This window comes from Mus caroli, unplaced genomic scaffold, assembly GCF_978045245.1.
Source record: "Mus caroli unplaced genomic scaffold, Mus_caroli_1 scaffold_8, whole genome shotgun sequence".
Taxonomy (NCBI): domain Eukaryota; kingdom Metazoa; phylum Chordata; class Mammalia; order Rodentia; family Muridae; genus Mus; species Mus caroli.
In genome coordinates, this window is record NW_028227263.1 from 25,049,179 (window position 1) to 25,075,287 (window position 26,109).

The following is a 26,109-nucleotide window of genomic DNA, read 5'->3' on the forward strand; positions in this document are numbered from 1 at the left end:
GTTTTCATGGTTGACACTCAGGGACTGTCCTGTCCTTTCCTTTTTAGTGGTGCATTCCTGCTTGATGGCCGTGTTGGAAACCAGGGCGCTGGGAAACCAGAGGCGGATGTCCCTACATACTGAAAGGCTGGATTCATATTGGGCATGCGGGAACGTCCAGGGGCGGAGCTTGCAAAATGCAGCTCACTGCGTCATCACACTAATATACTCTGAATGGTCAGCTTTGCAAATGGGAGGTAGCGTGGCCGAGTGGTCTAAGGCGCTGGATTTAGGCTCCAGTCATTTCGATGGCGTGGGTTCGAATCCCACCGCTGCCACATCCCTAGGTTTTTAAATTTTAACTTATTTTTGCATGCTTTCGGCTCTGTCTTCTTTTCTTCAATCCTTCTGAAGCTCATTTAAAAAAAAAAAAAAAAACAAAAAAAAAAAAAACACAAGGAAGGAAAGAAAGAAACGAACGAAACTGGTCTCTTTCTCTAGCCTGGTACACAAACACGTGTCATGACCACTAATTTTCTTCCCTGAAAAACAAAACACAAAACAAAATAAAATCCCATCCCTTTTCAGGGCAATGGGTCCCGGACAGCTCGCAAATTCCCAACAGGCGGTCTGGGTCTTAGTTCACATTTCTGAGATCTCTGCCAACGGCAAAGGTTATGAGTTAGAGAGGGTCCCTTCCTGGTTCTGTCTGACACTCATAAGTCTCTGTTGGTGGAAAAGACATCAGGTGACTGCGGAGGGCTGGGTTGCTGGGCGGAGTCTTAACGTAGAAAGCCTTTCTTGAGGTCTCAGCTTTCTTCATTCTTTCACATCGTCTCTAGGCTTGGTTTAGTGTCCCCTCGATGCTTATTTATCCACAACTATGAAAGCCCTACTTTGTGCCAGAAAAGAACTCAGCTCACGGAGAGGTTTCAGGAGTGAGCAAGACAGGTATCCTGAGCTCGTTGGATTCAGAGACATTATTATTATTATTATTTTTGTTTTTGTTTTTGTTTTTCGAGACAGGGTTTTTCTGTGTAGCCCTGGCTGTCCTGGAACTCACTTTGTAGACCAGGCTGGCCTCGAACTCAGGAATCCGCCTGCCTCTGCCTCCCGAGTGCTGGGATTAAAGGCGTGCGCCACCACGCCCGGCTCAGAGACATTATTATTTCATCAATTACACTTGACTCCAGGACAGTAAGATCTACACAGGAAAACCCTGCCTTGGTTTTTTGTTTTTTGTTATATAGGTTCCGCTCTTGCCTGATCTCTCTCTCTCTCTCTCTCTCTCTCTCTCTCTCTCTCTCTCTCTCTCTCTCTCTCCTTCCACTCTCTCCTTCCCCCTCTCTTTTCGGCACTGCTGCTGAAATTAGAACTCAGGGCATCCTGAGATAGCACTCCTCCCCTGAGCCACACCCTTAACCTTAGAGAAGATAGACCCCCACCTCCAACCGTGTCTGTGTGGAGGTCAGAGAACAATTTGCAAGAGTCTGTTCTCTCCTTCTACAGTGTGGGATTGTAGATCCTAGGAATTGAATACAGGACATTCATCAGGTTTGGTGGCAAGCACCATCCTCAGCTTGGGAAGACATATAAAGTGACTTTGAAAATCTCTTAGCTGGCTAGCATTGGTCCACAATTGGAGATGGCTTTTAATAGAACGCTTATAAACCAGTCTCACTGGTTGCCCTATTCGTATAAACTATGTCACTTGGTTTATAGTGGCCTTTCTTCTGCATCTGCATCAATGCTTCCTCCTTTAGTTTCTTTAAATAAGCCAACCCTTCCTGTGCGAATCTCACAGGGGCTGGTAATTAGGGTAGCATCGGAATCCTTCAGGGATTTGTGTGTTGGGTGGGGACCGTATCCTTTCCCACACGATAAAGAGAAGACAGAAGAATTCTTGAGCTGGCGATCTATGCTGCTACGTGCTCAGGCCTTAGTCTTGTTGCTTTGAGGGGGAAGATATGGAGAAACCCAGAAAATAAGTAAATTGATTCTTGGCTAGACAATAATGTGAACATGTAAGGCTGCCCTAAAAACATACTTCTCAGGAAGGGAAGGTTGAAAGAGGGAGTTTAGAGAAAGGGGTGGGGTGCATTAGAGAAAGGTGGGGGCATTTGGATGATAAAAGTTTATCAGTGAAGGAAGTCCAACTGCCAGTTGTGAAGGTTAGAGTTGATGGTCAATTAGACAGGATCTGCAAGCACTGGCAGGCACACCTGTCAGGGGTTAGATTAGATTAAGGTAGTCTCTAGGCCTGTGATGGATTATGTGACAGAGCTCCTCCAGGAGGTTGAGGTGGGAACCCATTCTAATAGTGGGCAGTACCATCCCAGAACTTGGGTGAACATGACAGTCTCTCTTCTTTCTGACTACAGACACAATGTGACCAGCTGCTTCGTGTTCCAGATGCTAACTTTGCTCACACAATGGACGTATGAACTATGAGGCAAGATAAACCCTTTCTTAAGTTGCTAGTGTCAGGGTTTTGTTTGTTTTTCCCAAACAGGGTTTCTCTGTTGTAGCCTTGGCGGTCCTGCAACTCATTCTGTAGACCAGGCTGGCCTTGAACTCAGAGATCTGCCTACCTTTGCCTCCAAGTGCTAGAATGAAAGTCATGAGACACCACTACCCAGCTCGCCCAAGTATTTCATCATAGCATCAGGAGAAGGAAGTATGATGGCCAACCTCGGACAGCCTGAGATTTGTAGGTCTGGGATAAGGAAGTAGAGCCCAGAGTTCAACCCCAAACCCTGGAACGGTTAGGTTGCAATAGACATAAATCATGTGTTACATTTCCCACTGGACCTTGGGAAGTTCTTCCAAATGATCTCAGCTACAGAGCAGAAGCCCTCACCTTCTGATATTTCAAGTTAGTGATGGCCTCCAATTCCTTATCTTTACATTGACAGTAACAAACCCTACTGTAAGTGTGGCTCTAATAATGGAATAAGGCTCTACAAATGCAAGCTCCTGCCAGTGTTGGGCACTAAACAGATAGAAATGATTACTACTGATCTTTAAAACAAAAACAAACAAAGAACCAAAGAACCAAGTAGACACTGGAGAGATGGCTCAGTGGTTAAGAGCACAAACTGCCATTCCAGAGGTCCTGAGTTCAACTCCCAGCAACCACAGGGTGGTTCATAACCATCCTGTTATGTGGGATTCAATGCCCTCCTCTGGTGTGTCTGAAGACAGCTACAGTGTACTTATATAAATAAATAAGTCTTTTTAAAAAGTAGACACACACACAAAATTCTGACTACTGTATTTTAAAACTCCTACACAGTTTTTCTAATTTGCCTGACCGGGGCACGTGCTATGAGGAACACCACACCACCTATGACGGTTGACTCGTACCTTCTCTTTCCTCCACTGCAGCCTGGTAGTTACTTTGTTCTCTGCTAGGGTCCGTGGAGTTTATTCAGTTAATGCCACGTGCGTACCAGATGATAGATACCCATGGATCTGCTTACACACTGTTATTTTTGGGATCCACAGTCCATATCACAATGGCAGGGAGGTACAGTCAGTCTCTGTTGAGAGCAGATCTGTGGACTCAAACTTAAAGATGATGGTGAGGAGCATTACTCATCAAGAGATACAAATGATACTAAAATATGGAGGCTGGGGAAGTGGCTCAGTGGACAAAGTGCCTGTCACACAAGGATGGGGACTTGACTTCCATTTATAGTGCCCGCATAAAATGCTGGGTGAGGTGGCATATACTTGTAACCCCAGAGCTGAGAAGTCAGAGACAGGTGGATCCCTAAGGCTTCTTGCCTACCCTACCCATTCCAAATTCTAAACTCTAAACCAGTCTGGAAAAATAAGGTAAGACAGCTTCAGGAACGATATCCTCTGATACCACATACAAATATACACAAACATAAAATATGGTCAGCCAAACTCTTTTGTTTGTTATATTGGTACTTTTTAAATGAGACATTCAAATTTCTTTTTTTTAAAGATTTGTTTATTTTATGTATATATGAGTACACACTATAGCTGTGCAGATGGTTGTGAGCCACCATGTAGTTGCTGGGATTTGAACTCAGGATATTTGGAAGAGTAGTCAGTGCTCTTAACCGCTGAACTGCTGAACCATCTCTCCAGCCCTCAAGTTTCTTTTTTTTTTTTTTTGTTTTTTGTTTTTGTTTTTTCGAGACAGGGTTTCTCTGTATAGTCCTGGCTGTCCTGGAACTCACTTTGTAGACCAGGCTGGCCTCGAACTCAGAAATCCGCCTGCCTCTGCCTCCCGAGTGCTGGGATTAAAGGCGTGCGCCACCACGCCCGGCGCTCAAATTTCTTTTACAAACTTTTTTTCTCCATTGCGTCCTCTGGACCTGAAACGTTTTACTGTGCTGAGTCAGTTCCACTCATTAAATGAGAACCAAAAGTTACTAAGTTGGGCTTGGGTATCCTTTCCCAGCTAGTCAACACATAGATAAGTGTCAGGATCAGGATAAACTCAAAGAAGCCGTGGCAGGGAGAAGGTCCTAGAAGGAGGCAGAAGACAGGTCCAATTTCACAGACTCCACCAAACAGAACTCACACATTTAGACCAACCGTGAAGGCAGGGCTAAGGCTTATCCCAACAGAAGCGACCTTACTGGGGTTTCAGCGTAGAGATGGAGGCAGAAAGGGGTGAAGTCAGATCCAGGAAGAATCTGGAAGAATAGGAAGGAGAGGGCTAGGCTGGGTAGGACTGGAAATGGCTGGGAAGGGGAAGCAGGCTGAGGCTGGGACCTCATCAACCGCCGCGCCTAGCCTCAGGAAAAAGAGTAACACACTGGGTCAAGGAGCCAAGAGCTGGGAAACTCGGAAGTAAGCCCAAACATGCAGACGAATAGAAGCCAAGAGAGTGAAGCAGAGGCGTGGCCAGGAATCGGGGCGGGGTCAAGAGGCAGGGGCGGGCTTAAACCTGGAGGTCAAGCCAGGTAGAAAGACAGCGAGCTACTAAGCGGGCGAGGTCGTGGTCGGCTCAGAACCTTTCCACCACCGCCTGCAAGGGCTGCAGCCCTAGGAAGTACAGGGCCAGGCCGAGCAGACCGAACAGTAGCAGCAGCAGGAGCAGCAACCGCAGGAGCGTCAGCACGATGCAACAGCGGGGCTGCGGGGTCGTGGCCTGCACATATCGCTCCACTGCGTCGGCGAAGCTGAACTTGTCCGGCGCATAGCCAAGCTGAGCGCGGGCCTTGGCAATCTGGAAAGTGTGCGTCACGGCCACGCTGAGCACCTATGGGAGAGGCGGAGCAGCAGAGGGCTGGGCTAGTGGGAGAGCATCCTGTGCCTTGTTGACTAGGATAAGGGAAGGGCAGACTGCCTTTCCGTCACACTGGGGTTTAAAGACCAGCTGCTGCGTCTGGTTCCTGATGCCTTCCTGGGGGTGGGGGGTGGGGTGCTTCCTTTCTGAGATCTTTTTCTTGGAGGGCGCAGCCTCCTGGACGACCTTTCTGTGTCTCACCCTCAGGTTCTGCTAAATTCTCACCCTGTTTCGTTCCTCTTTTCTCCTTCTTTTCCCAGCCTAGCGCCGTTCTAGACCCCTGGAGACCCTTAGATGCATCCTTGAATACCAGGGCAGGCTGAAGGTTTCCACAGCCTGTAGTGGGGTGCGGTTCTCCAGATAAACATTTCCAAAGGAGGAGGTCGGCTTCCTGTTGCCAGCTCCAGACCAATTGTAGTGGGCGGGGCCTCCCGAAGAGCCTTTCCTGTCCTTTCAGCTGGTTAACTAAGTGACTCTAAGGGAGGAATTCAATTACGAACGAGTGATTCCTCTTTAAGTCTGAGATACATCCCCTGCTGCCAGTTGGCTGAGGACTTCCAAGGTGATAAATGACAACTATAGATGATAGAACTCCTACTGCACTTGGTGTGGGCCCTTTATACACTTCTGTCCTCTGTGATGGCACGATTTCCTCTTTGCATAATTGGAAATTGGCCATATCCTTGGTCATGCTGGGGTCTGGAAGTGCTCTCCTGCCTGGCTTGTTATTCTCCAGCTAGACACTGGCTATGTGGTTCTTTCATGGCACAGACAGGGCTTTGGGGCTAAGCCCTGGTCTGAAGACCCCAGTGAGGGAAACAGACCAATTCTTGTCTGTTTTGCCCCAGATACTAAGTTCAGGGCTTGGAGGAATGCAGGTTAGTCATATTCTAAAGTCAACCAAGCTCCTCTTGCAGGGAGACATAGCTGTGAGGTAGGCAAGCAGGTCCTAGCACAGTGCTCACAGAGGTCCAGTTTAACTGTGACCTCAGGGCGTAGGTGGCTCTCCTGCATGCTGGGAAATTCCTCCTCATATCTCGGGGTAGCTCTTATCACTCAGTTGAATTGCCTGGTTTCTAGAACATTTTCCTCTTTGGATTGTGGACTTCCTGGGGTAAGCACCAAGTCTTTCTCACCTCTAGTGCTCAGTGAAGTGCCTGGCACACAGTAGGTGCTTAAGGAATGAAAGGTTTTTAAATGCTAAAGAGCTGATTGGTGTCTCACAGACTGGCCAGCAGACAGCAACTGACCTGTCGCCCCCAAACTGCCCCAGATCCTTTGCCCTAGAACCAACAAGTTAACCCGCAAACCCACACTTTAGACAAGAGGAAGGGTAGCCAAGCCAATGGCTGACTACAGTTCCTTAGCACTCCTGACAGCTGTTTACCTTGTTGGTTTCTGGTGTTTATAAGACAGTGGTGAAGCTTTAGGTCTGGGTTCAAATTCCACCAGTGCCCTGTAAGTGAGTGATCTTGTGTAGGTAGCTTTACGGTGTCTCTGATTTCCTCCTCATGCACAGGGTAATAGTTTCCAGTGGTAGTGACTATCAAATGACACTAAAGGACTGTCATTAGCCTCCATCAGTCTGGGGAAGATGTAGGCAGTAGCTTCCCGGAAACATTCTCCATGCCCCCTCTTCCTTTCAGCTTAAGGAGCACTGAACTTAGCATCCTGAAGCCAATTCCAGTGTGGTGTGATCTTAGACAAGCTTCCGGTTTTTTCATCATAAACTGAAGAGCATACTCTTTTGCCCTTCCTAACTTAACACTAGGAAGAATCAAATGAGAGAGGCCCTAAATTACACCTGCTGTCTTACTCTTTACTGTCTACTTAAGATACCTTCTTTGTACAAACAACCAAAAGAAGCTCTTAGATTTATTTATTTTATATGCCCTGCCGGAATGCATGTATGTGCACCAGGTGCATGCCAGAAGAGGGCGTCAGATCCCTTGGACTGGAGCAATGGATGGTTGTGAGCCACCATGTGGATGCTGGGAATCAAATTAGGTCGTCTGAAGAGCAGTGAGGGCTCTAAACTGATGAGTCCTCTCTTCAGCACCAAAATGTCCTCTTTTTGGATGGTTCGTGCTAAGCAAGTATAAAACGACTCAGACATCAGCTGGTGCAGTGGTGCACACATTTTATCCCAGCGCTCAGGAGGAAGAGGCAGGTGGATCTCTGTGAGTGTGAGGCCAGCTCTACACAGTGAATTCCAGAATATCCAGAGCTACCTAGTGTGAGACTTGTCTTGAAAACCAAGACAACACTCCCAAACCATGCACCATAACTATGAGAAGGGTATTGATATTCTGTACAAAGAAGGCATCGAATACATACTTATTGTTAAATAAACATGTACTAAGCATGTGAAAAACATGAGTGATGAGTCTAGGGCCACTGGGAATTTGTGTGAGTGTGTGTGTGTTTGTGTGTACATACATATGTATGTATGTATATGTACATGTATATGTATATTCAGAGTTTGGGTTCAAAAGAGTGTCGCCTTTGGGATCTCAGGTCTGGCTAGAAGATAAGCTGCCTATAGCTGGAATGACAGCTGTGGATAGGAATTTGGAGCGGTCCAATTTTCAGTACGTAACACCGTCTGAGAAAAAACTTAGTTGGTCGGAAGCATTAGAAAGGAGCGGGCTGTAGTTTCTGGTCTACATGGAAGGTTCTGAGACTGCAGAGAAGAATCTTGTGACAGAGGTGTTCAGCAATGGTGGAGAGGAGGAGAACGGTGTAGGGCTGGGATCCCCCACCCCTCAGCACCCCTCTTACCTCACTGCGGGTGAGTAGTGGGGGGATGGTGCAGATGGGTCTCAGTGCCAGGTGCAGGTACTCCATCACTGCAGCTGTGGGAGGGGGCGGGTGAGAGGGACTCAGGGGTGCATCCACTGGGGGCGTGTCTTGCCTTGCTAGGGTTCCCTTTACAAAGGTCACTGGATTCCCTTCAGTTGGCAGCATTGGCTGGGGGCCTGTTAGCTAGGAGATATGTCATGGTAAGATGGTACCAAGTAATAGTGATGATGGTCTGAAGAATGCAAGCAAATCTGAGAAGGCTCAAGGTGTTTCTGTTCTCTGAGCCCCCTGCCCCTCTCTCTCTTTGGTTTTTTGAGACAGGGTTTCTCTGTATAGCCCTGGCTGTTCTGGAACTCACTCTGTAGACCAGGCTGACCTCGAACTCAGAAAATCCATCTGCCTCTGCCTCCCAAGTGCTGGGATCAAAGGCGTGCCTCACCACTGCCCGGCTTCTCAGTCTCTCTTAAATGACATTTCATTCATGTGTTTCGTGTATGTGTTCATGTGTGTGGGTGTATATTTGCCATGGCGCATGTGTGAACCACGCAGGACATTCTTGGGGAGTTAGTTCTTCCCTTCTACCATGTGGGTCTCAGGGATTGAACTCAGGGGATCAGGCTTGGTGGTAGCACCTTTACCCATTGAACTATCTTGCCAGTTTTCAAGTTCTCTCTTTTGAGGCAGGATCTTACTATGTAAGACCAGACTGGCTTCAAACTCTCTAGGTAGCTCAAGCTGGTCTTGAACTCATGATCCTCCTGTCTCAGCCTCCCACGTGCAGGAGTCTCACACCTGGCTCTCTCCTATTTTGATATGCTGACTTGGGTAGGAGAGGGTGGAGTTGGGAGTGCTTCCCTTCTGTCCTGACACCATTGCTTCTGCCAATGTGAAGATGCACCAAAATGCAGCTAGCTTACAGAGAACTGTTATTTATATACAGTCCTTGCAAGTTGTCATCACCTGGGCTATAGGTAATGCATATCAATCATTGTGGCAGAATACAGAATACAGAAATCTCCCACCTGGGTAACAAGTTTACAAGTCTTTGATTTCAGTAACATCCCAAATGCATTTAAAAAGAGTAGGTCCAGCCTCTGATGTGACAGAAACACAGCCCTTTGTGACTTGAGGGTTGGCTGTTCCCTTGGGCAGCTCACCGCAAGCCTGATGCCTGCTTGCGTTCTTATTAGGAGGCCAGCAGAGGGCAGCAGCAGGACACACTGTCCTGGTGGGGTGGGACCAGGGAGTGGGAGCAGATATTGACCTGCAGGGGTAAATGGGGAGTCCAAGGTCAAAGTCTCCACATGCCCCAGACTTTGGAAGAGGGAAGCCTCAGGCCTCCTCTGCCTTTCAGCTAAGTCTGAGTCAAAGCTGCCTCTCTCTTGTCACTGCACCACTTGAGGCAGGCCTCAGAGCCCCAGTCTCTTCTTTTACAAGAGTTATAATCACTCCAGCCTTGTTAGAGGCTCAAACTTAAGCGGGGTAGGCCTATGATCAACGCAGCTGTAGTGATATTGAGACATTTGCCCCTCTACGTGCAGGGTCTGGCTGGGTGTCCCTGCACAACCTATTTAAAGTCCATCACCCTCACCCATGGGGGCCTCGCTGGCCTCATCCTAGTCCAGGCCCTGGGTTTCCAATAATGTAAAACACACATGTTGTTTGCATACCTGGCCCACGGGATTTCATACTGAAGTTCTTCCTTACCTGTCAGATAAACACAGGAGGTCGGTACCTGGATCCAGGGCTGACTGTACCCCAGCTTCTCAAACTGCAAGGGAACACGGTCTGGCATGAGAATGGGTTGTTTAGGCACTGGCTGGTAAAGAAAGACTACCTGCTTTCCATATCTTCCTGGCAGGGCCTCTCTCTCTCTATGTAGACCAGCTTGGCTTCAAATTACAGAAATCTGCCTGCCTCTACCTCTTGAGTGCTGGAATTAAGGGCATTTACACTATGCCTGACATCATCACCACCATCATCATTTTGCACACCAATCTATTCCTTGATCAGGATAACTCAAGTCGTTAAAAACAGAACAAATCTTTTTTTCCCTGTGTATGTGGTGTGTGTGTGTGTGTGTGTGTGAGAGAGAGAGAGAGAGAGAGAAAGAGAGAGAGAGAGAGAGAGAGAGGCACATACTATGATGCATATGGAGATCAGAAGAACAACTTGTTGGAATCAGTTTTCTTTTCCAACCACATAGGTCCTGGGACTCTTTATCTGCCAAGCCATCTCTTATCTATTTGTTTTGTATTTTCTTTTCTTTTTTTTTTTATTGTATTTTTTTGAGACAGGGTTTCTCTGTATAGCCCTGGCTGTCCTGGAACTCACTTTGTAGACCAGGCTGGCCTCGAACTCAGAAATCCGCCTGCCTCTGCCTCCCGAGTGCTGGGATTAAAGGGCGTGGCCGCCACGCCCGGCATAGGGCAGGTTTTTAAACTTAGAATGCCTCACACCATTTAGATTTTTACTATATCCACCCACACATGAATCTGTTCCCAGGTTCTTAAATAGAATCTATTTTTTTTTCCTCTTTCAGAACTGACTGTACTATTAAAGAAAAAGATAAAACTCAGCAAGTGTGTGGAAAGCAAGAGGAAGCGCTGGAAGAAACAGACAGGCAGGGAGTGAATAGAGCTGTCCACCTGGATAAAACCTCTTCAAGTCAAAGCTAAACTAATGAAGGCAGGCAGGCTGGAAAGAAAGGGAGCACTCTCCCACTGCTGGGGAGCACTCTCCCACTGCTGGGGAGCAGACAGGAGTCCTGTAAGCTCTGGTAAACACTCTGGCAGTTCTTCAACGGGAAGCTAAGCTTAGAGTTACTGGTTAGCCTGGAAACTCCATACAAACACACAGTAATGCAATCCAAACACACAGTAATGCAATCCCAGCACTGTGTGTGTGTGTGTGCGCGTGTGCACGCGTGTGTGCACGTGTGTGCCTAACAAACGACAGCAGGGGTTGTCCTCTGACCCTAGCAGGCATGTGTGCTTACATACATGTGCACTTGTATACACAGGTGCAGACATACACATATCACAGAAAAAGGAATGAAGTCTCTACCTAATACATGTCACAAAGTGGATCAACCATGAAAACTAAGGGGGAAGAAGCCAGACAAAAGGCCTCCTCTCATGAAACAGCCAACATAGGCAGGGCAATTGAGAGACAGACTCACATTGCCTATGGTGGGTTGGGCTTGAGGGTAAATTGATACAGGGCCACGTTGCCAACAAGAGAGGCCTGCTTTACTTTTCTGAAGATGAAGACCTATTTTAAACTTAGTTATGGTAATGGTTGTAAAACTCAGACTATAATTTTAAAAAGAAAACTATGTTGAATTGTATCCTTTCTGTAGGTGGATTGCATAACTTGTAAGTTATGTCTGAATAAAAGTACTTTTTAACATAAAAAAATTACAAAAAAACCCTCTACATGTATGAGTGTTTGTTTTTTAAATTTATTTTTATTTTATGTTCATTGGTGGGTTTTTTTTCTCGAGACAGGGTTTCTCTGTGTAGCACTGGCTATCCTGGAACTCACTCTGTAGACCAGGTTGACCTCGAACTCAGAAATCCGCCTGCCTCTGCCTCCCAAGTGCTGGGATTAAAGGCGTGCGCCACCACATCTGGCTGCTCATTGGTGTTGTGACTGCTTGTATGTCTGTGTGAGGGTGTTGGACCCCTTGGATCAGGAGTTACAGACAGTTGTGTGCAGCCCTGTGTGTGCTGGGAATTGAACCCAGCTCTCCAGCTCCCATGTAGGGAGGCGTGTTTTGCTTGTGTGTATGACTGGTGCTTGCGGAGGCTAGAAGAGAGCATTGGATCCTTTGGAACTGGGGTTACAGATAGTTGCTAGCTGCCATGTGGTGATGGGCCTCAAACCCAGGTCCCTGGAAGAGCAGCCATCGCTCATAACCATTGAGCCATCTCTCCAACCCCTGGAAATGCTCTTTAAATAGAGCAAACCAGAGCTGCCACTGGCCCAGCAGGACACGATAACCCCTCTACCTCTACCCAGGTTTCTGTGCTCATTTTCCAGATGGGCCTGGTCCAAAGGAGACTGGGGGTTGTTGAAAGAGGTCAGGGGTCTCAGAGACCAAACTCCCCTCTCCCTCTAGGATCTGGTGACCACATACCTGCCTAGGGATTTCAAGCAACCTCCGCTTTCAGTGTAGGACCACTTGTTTTAGCAAGGGCCCTGGATTCCATTGCAAAAAGAAATGACATTAGATTCACAGGCCAGAATCAGTGCAAATCAGGAGGCAATTATAGAAAGGTCTGTGTCAAAAGCAGGAACACATGGTTCCACTAGGGGGCAGTCACAGCCCAGCTTCGGCTCTACCCAGTGCCATTAAGGCATGTGCCAATAGGGCTGGCTTTCTAAGGTAAATTCATGGTTTTGGTGGAAGGAAAGGATACAAGGACAGAGGGTGGGGTTGAGAGTCTCACTCTGGGCTGGGGGTCGCAGTGGCAGGGAGAACACCTACCAGTGGGGCCATCCACTCAAAGAGGTTGACACTCTCCCCATCATTGATGTAGTATGCTTGCCCGCTCTGAGGGTGACAGGAAGGAAGAGGTACAGTCAGGTGTCTGCCCACAGCCTGATCCCCTCTTTCTCCTGGCTCCCGGAAGCTCCTTCGGCCCTCTTGTCCCCCAAAGCAGTTCTGGGAAGAGACCTGGGCAACACCTTAGTAAAGCAGGATGTGGTTTGACAACACTAAAGAAATACAGGGTAACTCTCTATGAAGAGCTGTAACTGGCTTGGCAGAAATGATGGTATTCTAAAGAGACATGGATGTTGTGGGCCAGGTGTCTGTCAATCTGACTATCAGACTATTCAAACAATAGACACCCCCGACACACACACAAAAAAAGAGAATTTCTTTAGGGTACTCATATTGGGAAACTAGAAGGGCCCTAGCCAGAGGGGAGTTTATCTCCTTTCATTCAATTGTAACAACTTCTCAGACCACCTAACAGTTGAGGACTAAGCCCACTTAGTGACCTTGAGCAGAACTGTGGAGACGGACGTGCATATTCCAGGGACTCTATTTAAACTTTAATCTCACTTCAGGACCCCAAGACAGACTGGAGGGATCACTGGGTCCTTTTAACTCTTGTTTTTCAAGACAGGGTTTCTCTGTGTAGCCCTGACTGTCTTGGAACGAGTAGATTAGGCTGGCCTCGAGCACATAAAGATTCATGTGCCCCTGCCTCCTGAGGGCTGGGCTAATTTGACTCTTTTAATTGGCTTCTGAAGGATTAACTTTGGCCCCGTGTTTGGTAATAGGGTGACCACCCTGACAAGCTGTGTGACTCTGAAGGACTCACAGGACCTCACTGTACTTCATTTTCTTCAACAAGATGAGTATCATGAGGACTGTGACACGCTTCCGTTGGAAGCTGTGATGTCAGAGGGTCACGGTGAGCTAATTATGCTCTCTGACAGTTCTGGGCTCCCTCCTTGTGGGGGCAGGGATATCACAAAACACTCACAGCCACGTAGCCTTTAGCCATGGTGAGACCCTCGGCCGCCAGCATGTGTGCCTGCACCAGATTCTGCACATGGACCCAGTTCATGCGCGTCTTGCGGTCCCCAAACCGGAACATGAATAGTCTCTTCTTGATGTGGCTCTGGCATGGGGGAGAGGTGACAGTGCAAGCTCACTTGGGTGGCTTTGCGCTCTGTTTACACGCTCATAGGCTAGACTCCCACCTCCCATGTCCCAAGTTGTCTGAACATCTCTGCTTTCTTGTCTCATAGAGAACCTTGGGCCACCTTTGAGCTTCTTAACTTTTCTCATGCCTCACATTCAAACTAGCTGTAAACCCAGCTGCCTCGACCATTATGTCTGTTCAGAATCCAGCCACACCACTGCAACCCTTATCTCGCCTTGGGAGCAACAACAGCTCCTGTATGGATTCTGTATGAATCATAGTTGTCCATTCACTCTGCGCCACCTGATCTGATGAATGCAGAGCACATGGGCTGCCATATAAACACTGAAAGGCAGACTGGGCCAGCTCCTTCACAACTCCTTCTACGGACCCCCTCTACTCCTTGGGCTACCATGACCCCAGGGCTGTCTGTCTCTTCCTGGACAATCCTAGGGCTTTTGAGGAGATGCCCTGTGTAAAAGCTCTTGTCTAAGAGCCTGCCTGACCTGCCTGTCTCCTTCTTCCCGTGGGAGGTTTAAAATCTTTCTTTCTCCAAGTGGCTCTTCCAACTTCCCCAGAAGCCCAAGCCCAATCCCCTCCATCCATCCACCTTTTCTTTTCTCCCTTTGCGTTTGGCATCTCTCAACGCTCTTTATAATTCAGCATGTGTATTTATTTCTTGCAATCCATCTCTGGTGTGAGAGCAGAAGCCACATGAGGGCAGGAGCATCTGCTCTGTTTGCTGATCTGTCCCTGAACCAGAACAGTAATGCGCACTGGAGTAGTTCAGGAAGTATTTACATGGGGAACTGTCCTTGTTGTTGACCTGGAAGAACTGGGGAGGGGAATATTTGAAGCAGCAGGCCTGAACAACACTCCCCAGGTGCCCTTCCCAGCTCCCACAGCTTTGTACTCAGTCAGTCCCAGCCACAGGGATCTCTCGCTGATTACATTAACCTTCCTCACACTTAGGTCAGCGCTCAATCTGCTCCTCTACCTGGCATTCCCTTCCTCTGCTTACTTCAGTTTCTCAGGGGTGGGGGTGGGGTTGGGGTGGGAGGAATCCCCTTTCCTCCTTCCAGACACCACAGGCATCCCTTCCTACAGGAAGTCCTCCTGAATCTCTCCTGCCAGGCTCATTTTCTCTAGTATTTCTCTACTTGGCCGTCACTATGCTAAAGTTATGATTGTGCTGTCTGTCTCCTTGGCCAGGCTGTGAGGACATGAAGCCTAGAGCCCCCTGCAGCCATAGTCCCAGAGCTGCAAAAGTCCAATCAGCATGCACACCACGTCAACCTGACTCCTTCTGCCTCTGATCACAGGAAGGCTGGGAAGACCTACCGCCACCCGGGGCAGGTGTCTCTGTTCTTCAGGACCATAGATCCCTGGGGGACGGAGCACACAGGTGCGGAGGGTGCCTCCTCCTGGGACAGAAGAGAGGGTAGTCAGGGGCCTGCAGAGGAGTAGCACGTGGAGGTGGGGGGCCACAGCCAATGAGGACAGAAGGTCAAAGCCATCTACCTCTCCTGCTTCTGTATGGAAGGCCCAGTATAAATACCTTGTGCTGACAGCAGCCCAGTTTCCTTGGGGACCCTCCCCCTCACCGCCCACAGAGGTCCTTATGGGTGGTGTTCTTACCTGGAACTATCTCATGGCATCATTGGTATTAGGCCCACAAACCCTGAGGGCACTGGCCATCAACTCCTACCAGCCCTTGAGCTATTCATGATCTGTCCTTTCTAAACCAGTGACTTTTTTTTCCCCTACAAATCTGTTTTCCAGACACTTCCATTGTATGTTCCCTTTTCCCACAAATAAGCCAGGGGCAGAGCCTTCCATCTTTACCAAACACCTTTCCCTTTACAATGAAGCCCAGCATTGTGGATGATAGATTGGTCCCCCAAAAGATATGTTTGCTACAACCTGCCAATATGGCTGTGTTTGGAAAAGGGCCTTTTAGGTTGTAGTTAAGGATACTGGTGAGTTGAGATCATTGTAGGTTTTCAGCTGGGCCTAATCCAACTACAGGAGTCTTGAAAGAGGCCAACAGAGGCCAAGGAGGCCATAAGAAGGTATTCAAGAGTCATCTGAAGCTGGAGGAGACAGAGAGAGGCCTCTTCCTCAGAGACTTCAAGGGAAGGTCAACCCTCTACACTAGCTAACACCAAGACTCCAGGCTCTGGCTTTCAGATGGCAAGAGAATGTTCTAAGTCACTGTGAGAGGTGCAGGACACTAACTCAAACAGGTGCAAAAGGATACAACACACTGACAGGGCACTGTGACCTACTTCTTAGGATTCTGGCAGTCAGTCAAGTGAAGGCCATCTCAGGACTAGCCTGGATTACAGACCATGGTAATGGACCTCTGGTGACCATGGCTGTCCTCCTGGAAGGCAGGTGTCAGCTGAGCTTTTCTGTGTCCTATAGCTAAGTTTAAACTCTGGGTCCCTGGGGGCATGGTGGAGGGAGGTCAGGTTGCAGCCAATGGTGGCCAGAGGGACACTGGGGAGCTACGTCACGGAGGGGCAGGCCTAAGGTATCCATGACTCTTCTGAGCATTGAAAGCTGGGGACGTGCATATAAATAATTCCCAGACAGAAGATAAGGTGTCTGCCCTGGCAGTAGGTGAAAAGGGCTGTGCCCTGGCAGAGACGGGAGCCTGGGGAAACACTGTACACACACATTCACACACACACGAGGGTCAGAGGTCAAACACTGATGGAAGGAAAGCAGGACTATTGCAGGGAAGAGAGCCCACATGCAGAGACCTGGTTTGCTGCCTCTCGAGTAGTACAGGGGGTCAGGCCTGGTTTCTGGTGCTAAGATGCTCCTGGGATTAAAAGTCCCACTCTACCACCCAATGCTGTGTGACTTTGAGCGAAGGCAGCTAGCCAGTCTCCGCTTCCTTATGTGTAAACCGGAGGCTATCATTTCAAGCCTCTCTTGCTCTCCAAATCCAATTGGCTCCCAGGTTTGTCTTTAATTAATGGCACTAGAGAAGTGGGTTGTGATCCCTTTGGGATGGCATATCAGATAGCCTGCGTATCAGATATTTACATTACGATATATAACAGTAGCAAAATTACAGTTAGGAAGCAGTGGTTTTATGGTCGGCGGTCATCACAACATGAGGAACTGTATGGCAGGGTCTCAGGTTTAAGAAGGCTGAGAACCACAGTACCAGCGGTTGAACACAGGCCCTATGCTGAACAAGCACACAGGCCGTCTCCGAGCTACTTTTCTTTTTGGTTTTTTTTTTTGTTTTTGTTTTTTTTTTTTTGTTTTTCGAGACAGGGTTTCTCTGTGTAGCCTTGGCTGTCCTGGAACTCACTTTGTAGACCAGGCTGGCCTCGAACTCAGAAATCCGCCTGCCTCTGCCTCCCGAGTGCTGGGATTAAAGGCGTGCGCCACCACGCCCGGCTTCTTTTTGTTTTTTAAGGCAGGGCTTTGCTATAGAGTCCAGGGAGGCCTTGAGCTCACTCTGTAGCTATGGCAAGCCTTGAACTTGTGATCTTCCTGCCTTGACTTCCTGAGTGGCTGGGGTGACAGGACTTTGCCACTAGGCCCAGGTAGATGAGACCATGTCAGCTGGTTTCTTTTAGCTTCTGAATTTTAGAAAGACAGTTAACAATGATTTATGACAAGCAAATCGTCTGAATGGATTTGGATCCTGTGCAGAAGACTGGGGATGCCTCAATTCCACCTCCCCCTCAGGAATGATCTGGAGTCAATGAAACTTTTGCATATGAAATTAGTATGCAAAATAGGACCTGACATGAAGAACGCACATAAGCGGAGACTGTTCCTGTTCTATTATTGCTTTGTAGCCCGAGAAGGGAACGCAGGGAGACAGCCGAGGCAGAGTTTTTTTCTAGAACATTATTGAAGGTTTCGTGCAAGAGCCTCTCACTCGAGTGGTCCCTTCCAAAGAGCTATAGCTCCTTGCATATTTATAATGCTAAAGAAGACTGCTAAAACTAAATCCAGCCCCATAAGACAGCAAAGAGAGCACACGTCAGGCTGTCAAAGTCTGTTCCCCAGCAGACTGCAAGCATGGGAGCTTACAGTCTGGGCTGCGTCCTGGTTGAAGAGGCTCATGCAGGTGCTCTGAACACATTGAAGGACAAAGGCCCAGATCATGGGGAGATGTCACTGAGAAGGAAATAGGGCCTTGGACATGCATTTCAGAGAGGCAGCAGTGGGCAGGCATGCTTGTTATAAGCATGTCCCCGTTGTACTTACCTAGGAGCGGTGTCCCATTAGCCATGAGAGTCAACTGGTCGGCAATGGCTTTGGTTCGAGAGTAGTGGTCCATATGCTGGCAGAGGACAGGGAGAACACAGCCACCAGATGAGCTCAGTGATATTGTTGTCAATGCTGACCCAGCTGGGCATGGCCTACCCTATGGCTACATAGTCCTGGCTCAGGGAAGCACCTGCCGGTCTGCAATGTCTGGCCTGTGATACTGATACTGGATATAGGTGGGGTGATTGAGTCATATGTCATTCTTTGGTGTTCCTGTGCCATTTTTTGTACACGGTCTCATTTGCTGCTCTCTACAAACCACCTGCATGGTGTTCTCAGGCTTAGATGAAGAAACAGAGGTTCCAAGTGCATGATACGCCTTATCACGGAGGTGAAAGGTGCCAGGCTGGGTGGGGCTCAAGGCCAGGTCTATCTGGTTTTGGAGCTTTCATGGGCAAGACAAACTAAGATGGGAGAAAGCTTGGACCACTCAGTTTGGGAGTCCAGCCTGCTGGGATGGACCTGGAGTAAAAAAAATGGAGCTGGCTCTACCCATGCCTGTGCTTTGGGCAGTCACTTCCAGGCGCACCACCCTGCACCCTGCATCCCAGAGATTGGTACCTTGTCCAGGGGGAAGTATGGGATGGACTCCTCATTGCCCTGTTCTATGGGCTTCCCACCAAACGTCACGTTGACTGTGCTGGTGTACACGAGTCTCGGAACCCGCCGACGGACACAGGCTGCAGGAGACACACACATACACCACAGCCAGATTGTGAGCAGGGAGCTTAAAAAAAGGCCTCTGTGGGCAAATCCACCCATTTTTACTCAGTCTTCATCTCCCGCCCCATACCATCAGGGATCTCCCAGAATCTAGAGCTGCCTGAGAGGAAAAAGCCTTTTCCCTCAACTTAGGATGTTGGGGGCCAGAGCTTCTTATTCCTCCTTCTGGTGTGGCTTTGTCCCCCAGGGCCACCCTGTCAGGGGCAGGTAAGAAGAAAAGGCTCTCTTGGTGGGACAATAAAAAAGATGTTCTAAAATTGGAAAAAGTGAAGGTCAAGATAGTTCACATCCAGAGGGCTTGGCAGGGATCTTCTATCTGATGCCTCCGTGACTTTCCTCAGTTTCTTCCTCACCCTGAGCCCCTAGACATGCTAAGACTGCTGGTGTTCAAGCAGGTTTGTACACAAGAAAGATAATCTACCTCCCACTGGCCTCAGTTGGTACAAGCTAGGTAGGGTAGGGGGTCCTGCCTCCGTGGCCTTATCCCCAAACCCGACCCCAGAGCCAGGCCAGTGACAGGAGACAGAAGAGGAAGGATCACACAGCACACCACACTCCACTTTGGGGGCCTACCATTAATCACTAGTTTGGTGCCTCCGACATTTATAGACTCAATCTCCTGTTTTTGTAGCTAAAAGACAAGAGGGAGATAGGAAGTCACAGGTTGCCTTCTGCCTTGTGGCTGAGACCACAGGCCGGGCTTAGGGTCGGCAGGATTCTCACTGAGGGATACTTGGTGTAGGGTGCAGGGGCTGGCATAGAGCTGGGCACAGATAAGTGACTTGTTGGATCATTTTCTGCCTCCTCAATTCTCCCCTTATCTGAGACAAGTGTGGTGGTATGGCCGTGTCCAGGAGAAGGGAACAGGAGTGTAAACAAAGAAAGGGTCTGCAGTGGTGGGTCCTTGTGTGCCAGGCACCGAGCAAACAATGCAGTCAAGACCTCATTTAACGTCACTGGGAAAGATGATGTGCTCCATTTTAAAACTGTATTTTTTTGTCTGTCTGTCTGTCTGTCTGCCTTTGAGACAGTTTGTCTCTTGTAGCCCAGGCTGACCTCAGACAAGCTTTACAGATAAGGATAGCCTTGAACTCCGGATCATCCTGTCTCCACCTCCCAAGTGCTGGGATTATAGGTGTGTGCCACCATACCTGGCTTATGTGGTGGGGGGATCTAACTCAGTAGGCATGCTAAGCAAGCATTCTATCTACTGGGCTGCATCTCCAGCCAAAACCATTTCTATTCAGTGTGGTGTTTTTGTTTAATGGGGAAGCAGCTACAATGTTAAAAATAATTCACATAGTGAAAAGTATACCTGGAAGCCACAGAGATGGCCCAGCAGTCAAGAGTACTAGCTGCCCTCCCAGAGGTCCTGGGTTCGATTCCAAGAACCCACATGGCAGCTCACAACTATCTGTAAATCCAGTTCCAGGGCATCTGATGCCTTCTCCTGACTTCTTCAGGCACCAGGCATACTTGCAATGCACAGACATACGTGTAGGCAGAACACTCATACACATAAATTAAAAAAAAAAGACTATCTAATGAAGAAGAAAGTTCCTTCCCACTCCTGATGCCAAGTTTTTCTCAGTCCTCTCCAGAGGGAACTGCTGGTAACAGCTTCATAGGTTTGTACAGAAAACCTGTACTTAACATCATCATATAAGTAACATTTATCCTAGCTTTTAAAAATTTATATTTTTATTACTTGCTTTGTATGTGCAAGTGTGTGTTCATGTTGTGTGGGTGCCATAGTTCATAGGTGGAGGTCAGAAGAAGGCTTGTGGGAGTCAGTTTTCTTCTTCTACCACGTGCGTTCTGGAGGACAAACTGAGACCATCAGGCTTGGCAGTAGGCACTTTAACTGGCTAAGTTGTTGTTGTTTTTGAAACAGTTTCAATAATAATAATAATAATGATGATGATGATGATGATTGAGACAGAGTCTCTCTATTTAGTTCTCGATATCCCAGAACTCAATTTGTAGACCAGGCTGGCCTCATACTCAGAGACATTCCAGCCTCTGCCTCTTAGAGGGCTGTGTTTAAAGGTGGCTGGTTGAGTTATCTTGTTGGCTCTTAGCTTTGCTTTGCTTTTCTAAGGTAATTAGGGGAGATAAACATCATAAACTTTGGAGTTTTCTCGGGTATCAACACTTTTGAGTTTTCTCATTCTTTTGAATGTCTGTGTACAGTTTCATGATATACCTGCTACATCTTAATAACTTTAATAACTTACGGGCTATAGAGGTATTTCTGGTATCTTGTTATCAAAAACAATGCTTTGAATATATAAGTAAGAATCATTTGAGTCAAATGGAGGACATTTTGGTAGACACTGTTACAGTGTTCTCTGGAGTTTGTGACATAAGTCATAGAGGTGTCCTCCCTTTCCGGATGAGGAGGGAGCAGCTCAGAGAGGTTAAGCTGCCCTTGGTCACACAGGTGGACGGTACCAGAACTGGTATTTGATGTAATGGATACCCAATCCTTCTCTAGAGGAAGTGAAGAGCAAGAAGCAACACTCAGGCATCTCAGTGTGGTGGGTGGACAGGACTTGGACACCACTCTGCCCAGCTCTGGGTGTGTATGTATGTGTCTCACCTTCTCAGCCCCAGACATGCCGTAGGAGGCCACATGAAAGACACAGTCCACCCCCTGGAAGGCTTGGTACAGGGATTCTTCATCTCGGACATCAGCCTAAAACAGAAGTAAGAGGTTCAAATCCAAGGCTAAGGCTAAGCATCTGGTAGACCAGGACTTACTAACTCCATAGACTGCTGTCCCATTCATTCTGCTTGGGCCCAGGGCTAGCCTGGCTGTTTCATATGCACTGTCTTACCGACTCCCTCTGAACCCCTTGGAAAATGCCTGTGATTACTGTCTCTTTCTGTGGATGGAAACCGAGGCTCAGGAAGGTGCAACTACAGATGGGAAGCATAAGAGATGGGGACAGCAACATGGTTAAGAGGGTGAGTGTGCTTTCTAAGGAAGCCCAAAGAGCTGACTCCTGGAATTCACACAAAGCTGGATGGGATGGTTTGCATCTGTGCTCCCAGCGTGCCTAGGGTGAGATGGGAGGTAGAGGGAAGAGGAGGTGGAGACAAGATAATACCTGGAAAGTCTTAGGCTAGCCAAACTGGAGTGTGCAGCATGACAGCAGAAAGGAGAGGCTAGCCCCACTCACTGTGGTTGAGTAAGAGAACTGACTCTGGAAAGATGCCCTCTGGCAAATGTATGACTGCACTCTCACACACGACACATGCACACATCTATCCATCACACACATGGAGACATACTCACACACATCACTTATATATGTATATATATGTATATATATGTATATATGTGTGTGTGTATATATATATATATATATATATATATATATATATATATATATACATATATCACATGAAAACATCACACACACTACATCTGTTACACAATGCATATCACACACACACCAGTCATAAGCATGCACATCATATACATACGCACATATCCCACACACATACACATATATCACACACAAATACATCACACACATACACACACACTACACCTGTTACACAATGCATACCACACATACTAGTGTACATCACATACATACACACATATCCCACACACATGCACATACACACCACACACATGAACACTACACACATATATCACAAACATATCATACACATATCATAAACACATCACACACATGAAAATTACACATACATATCACAAACACATGCACATACACATCACGCAATGAACATTACACACACATATCAAATACATCACACACATGAATATTACATATACATATCACAAACATATGCACATACACATTACACACATGTGAACATTACACACACATTATACACATATCCCTCATACACTCACATCATAACCTCCACACACACACCCCCACAAAGATTACAAAATATAAAAATAAAAGAGAATTGGAGGTAAATTTGGCTGCAGAGCCTGGATCTCAGACTCCACTGCTGGTTCACATCTATGCCTCTAAGCCCTGCCACCAGCACCATCACCTCCAGCAGCCCCCACCCACCATGATCCCCATCTCTGTACCTGGATAAACTCAGTTCCTGAAGGTAGTGGCCACTGGGGTCTGCGGAGGTCAAGCAGGATGACCGAGGTGCCTCTCTTGGCCAGGCTGGAACCCAGGCTGAAGCCCAGGTAACCTCCTCCTCCAGTCACCAGAACCTTCTGTCTGGGGGCCTGTGTGTGTTTGGCCTGAGTCTTCTGCTGTTGCACTGGTACTGGGGTTCTCACAGATTCAATGGGGTCAGAGCCAGTCCCGGAGCCTCGTCTGGTCCCAGGCCCTAGCCCCAGCCCAGGTAAAGGTACAGATCCTGGACTAGTTACTGACTCGCTTACTGGCTGAGATACTGACCCAGCTCCTGGCTGAGATACTGGGCCAGCTCCTGACTGAGGTACTGGGCCAGCTCCTGGCTGAGGTACTGGGCCAGCTCCTGATTGAGGTACTGACCCCGCTCCTGGCTGAGGTACTGACTCTGATCCTGGCCTCAGTCCAGACCTAGCTCCTGGTCCAGGTAATGATCCTGCTCCTAGCCCAGGTCCCAGAGTAGCATTAGGCCCTGAAGTAGTACCAGGTCGCAGCCCAGTCACAGAAACAGCACTAGGCTGTAGTCCAGACCCTGGAACAGCACTAGGTCCAGTCCCAGGCCCCAGTCCAGAGTCCAGAACCACTCCAGGCCCTGGCCTAAGGCCTGATCCCGACTCTGAAGCAGATCCCAGGCCTGAGGTCCCTCTGCAGGCCTGGCATACAGGGCATCCCTTCTCACCCTGGCCTGCAGTTTGACAGGTTTCTAGTGGGGAGCCCGCAGGGTTGGTCTTCATTTTCTATGAAGCCATGTATAGAGGTTGTCCACCTGTGAAGAAAACCAGAATAATGTTCTAGGCTCATCCCAAGGAACACGTTACCAGGTTCATGGGACTGAGGGGAACTTGAGCAGAACTTGGGCCCTACAGATTTCTCAGGGCTCCAAACTCTTTCAGAGCCCCCAAGAACCTCCATGTGGCTGCTGGCTCCTTGGGGAGTCAGAGAAGACAACCTGTCCTTTGACTTCAGAGCTGGGGCATCTGAGGATCAAAGTCATGCTAAGTGACTCAGATGTACACTGAGAACCCCTAATTTCCTCCACAGGCCCCATGTAGCACCAGAGGGAGGCAGAGTCACTCGTAGCTATGGGGCCTCACACACTGGGTGTGGTGCTCTGAACTCAGCATCAGGAGGGCAAGGGTGGGGAGGAAAACAGGAGGAAAAGGGAAAGGGGGAGAAAGGCAAAGAGGGGAGAAGATGAGAGCAAAGAGGGAAAGGAGGAAGAAAATGAAGAAAAGGAGAGGCAGAGAAGAAATGGGGGAAAAGAGGAGGAGGGAGAAGAGGAAGAAGAGGAAGAGGGGGAGGGAGAGGAGGGAGAAGAGGAAGACAATAGAGGGGATGGGAAGGAGAAGAGGAGGAGCGGGAGGAAGAGGAAAAAAGGAGGAGGGTGAAGAAGAAGAGGAGGGAGGAGGGGGAAGAGGCAGAGGAGGGAAGACCACATGGAACTTAAAGGGCTAAGGCCCTAGAAACTTGTGACTCTCAGGTCTGAAGCCACTCCCAATACCAGGTACCTAGGAGCAGTGGGCTGACACCATGTGACCTGTCTAAGCCCCTGAAGTCTTCTGGATCAGGTGGGCAGGCTCCAGGGACCAGCATCGAGAATCCTGCCTCCTCATTCTAGACCTGTAGCTAACTCAGACTCAGTCAACTGCCATGGTCTTTCCTGCCCTTATGTACCTGAGCATCATGCTGGACCAGGGACCAGGTCACTAACATTATAAAAGCAATGACTGCACTGTAGGTCTTCTGTGTACCAAGCTATGCCTTGCATGGTGCACAATGGCTGCATAAAAGAGCAGGTATTTGTTGAGTGGCTGAATGACCAATGATCTGTTGCTTGTGGTGGTCACAGGACAGGGGCCATGGTAGTTATAAGAACTATGCCTGTGTCCCTTATGTCATTATCCTGTTTGTTTTGGGACAGGAATGCAGTCATGTCCCGTGGATGGTAGGAGGGGTATCCCACACTAGAGTTATGACCAAGGATGTCCATTTCCCCAGCCCACCCTTCAACCAGGAGACAGGACGTATTGTCAGGGTGGAGCCTCCTCTCCCAAGGCCCAGATGACTCCTCTGGGAAAGGGTATTTTCATGCTTGGGGTGCAAAGGCTGGATGTGAGCTTGGGTAAAATGCTTAAAATTGCACTGCGTCTCAGTATTCACAGCTGTGAAACGGACTCAAATCATCTCGACTGCTCCATCTTCCTGATGCAGTGGTCGCAAGAGAGCAGACACTAAAACCTCTGCAAATCACTTCAATGTAGGCTGCACGAAGGGTTGGTTGGCTGGTGTGTCTCAAGTCTTGAACAGTGCCTGGCTAAGTCCTGGGAGGAACAAACAGAGGCCTGTTCCTCAGGGGAGCATTATGGCTAAGCCAGGACTAAACCTGGGTACGGCAGTGCAAAATTCTCCTGGCAATCCTCGGAAGTACAAGCTACTATTCCCATTACCCAGAAGTGGAAACTGAGGCTCAGAAACTATTAGGGATTGTGAAAAAAAATTTACAATACAAGGTTGGCTGTGCTGAAGCATACCTGCAATATCAGAACTTCAGAGGCCTAGGTAGGATTACCATGAGTTTGGGGCCAGCCTGGGATACATAGTAAGTTCCAGGCTAGCCTGGGATACATACAGTCTCAAGAACACCAAGTAACATGGCCAATCAGATGACTCATCTCTGCAAGCCTGGGCTACATGAGTTGGATCCATGAGGAGAGCAGAAAGAGTTGACTTCAGAAAAGTTGTCCTCTGTCCTTTACACATGTGCCGTGGCAGTGTGCACCCACCCAGCACACACACACACACACACACACACACACACACACACGCACACACACACAGTAGTAGTAGTAGTAGTAATAAATAAAAATAAATAAAACCCAACAACAACAAAAAAAAAAGTTAAAGGACTCAGTCCTTAATCCAGGTCCAAGGAGGCACGGAATCTGGATTTGATGAAAGGCCATGGTAATGGCACAGACCCCGGGGGAAGCCCCGACCTCCTGGATGCTGAGCTAGCGTGCTGCGTACGCAGCAGCCGCCGATGAATTGGGTCTTGGGGGATCGCCATCCCCTCATCCTCTTCTCTCTCCATCCCCAGCCACTACATTCCGCTCTGCACTCACCTGGCTCGGGCTCCCGCAGCGATGCGTGCGTCCAGCGCCTCTTGGGTCTCCGCGCCAAGGCAGGCACCACCTGTGTGGCAGCAGCTGGGCTGGCCTGGGAACTG

At 48.4% G+C, this 26,109-nt stretch overlaps 1 protein-coding gene and 1 non-coding gene across 2 annotated transcripts; one reads left to right on the forward strand and one right to left on the reverse strand.

Annotated features, from left to right (window-relative positions):
* Positions 1–235: 235 nt before the first annotated feature.
* Trnal-uag (transfer RNA leucine (anticodon UAG)) lies at positions 236–317 on the forward strand. Its single transcript has one exon. It is a non-coding gene; the product is annotated as a tRNA-Leu (tRNA).
* Positions 318–4,969: 4,652 nt separating this feature from the next.
* Sdr42e2 (short chain dehydrogenase/reductase family 42E, member 2) lies at positions 4,970–23,617 on the reverse strand. The gene is made up of 12 exons (XM_021167086.1): positions 23,563–23,617; positions 22,826–23,010; positions 21,347–21,442; positions 19,318–19,375; positions 18,583–18,701; positions 17,959–18,034; positions 15,058–15,140; positions 13,555–13,692; positions 12,546–12,611; positions 9,761–9,824; positions 8,033–8,106; positions 4,970–5,224 (listed from the first exon to the last, which is right to left on the reverse strand). Exons 1-12 carry the CDS (start codon positions 23,615–23,617, stop codon positions 4,970–4,972), a joined length of 1,269 nt encoding a protein of 422 aa, XP_021022745.1.
* Positions 23,618–26,109: the final 2,492 nt, after the last annotated feature.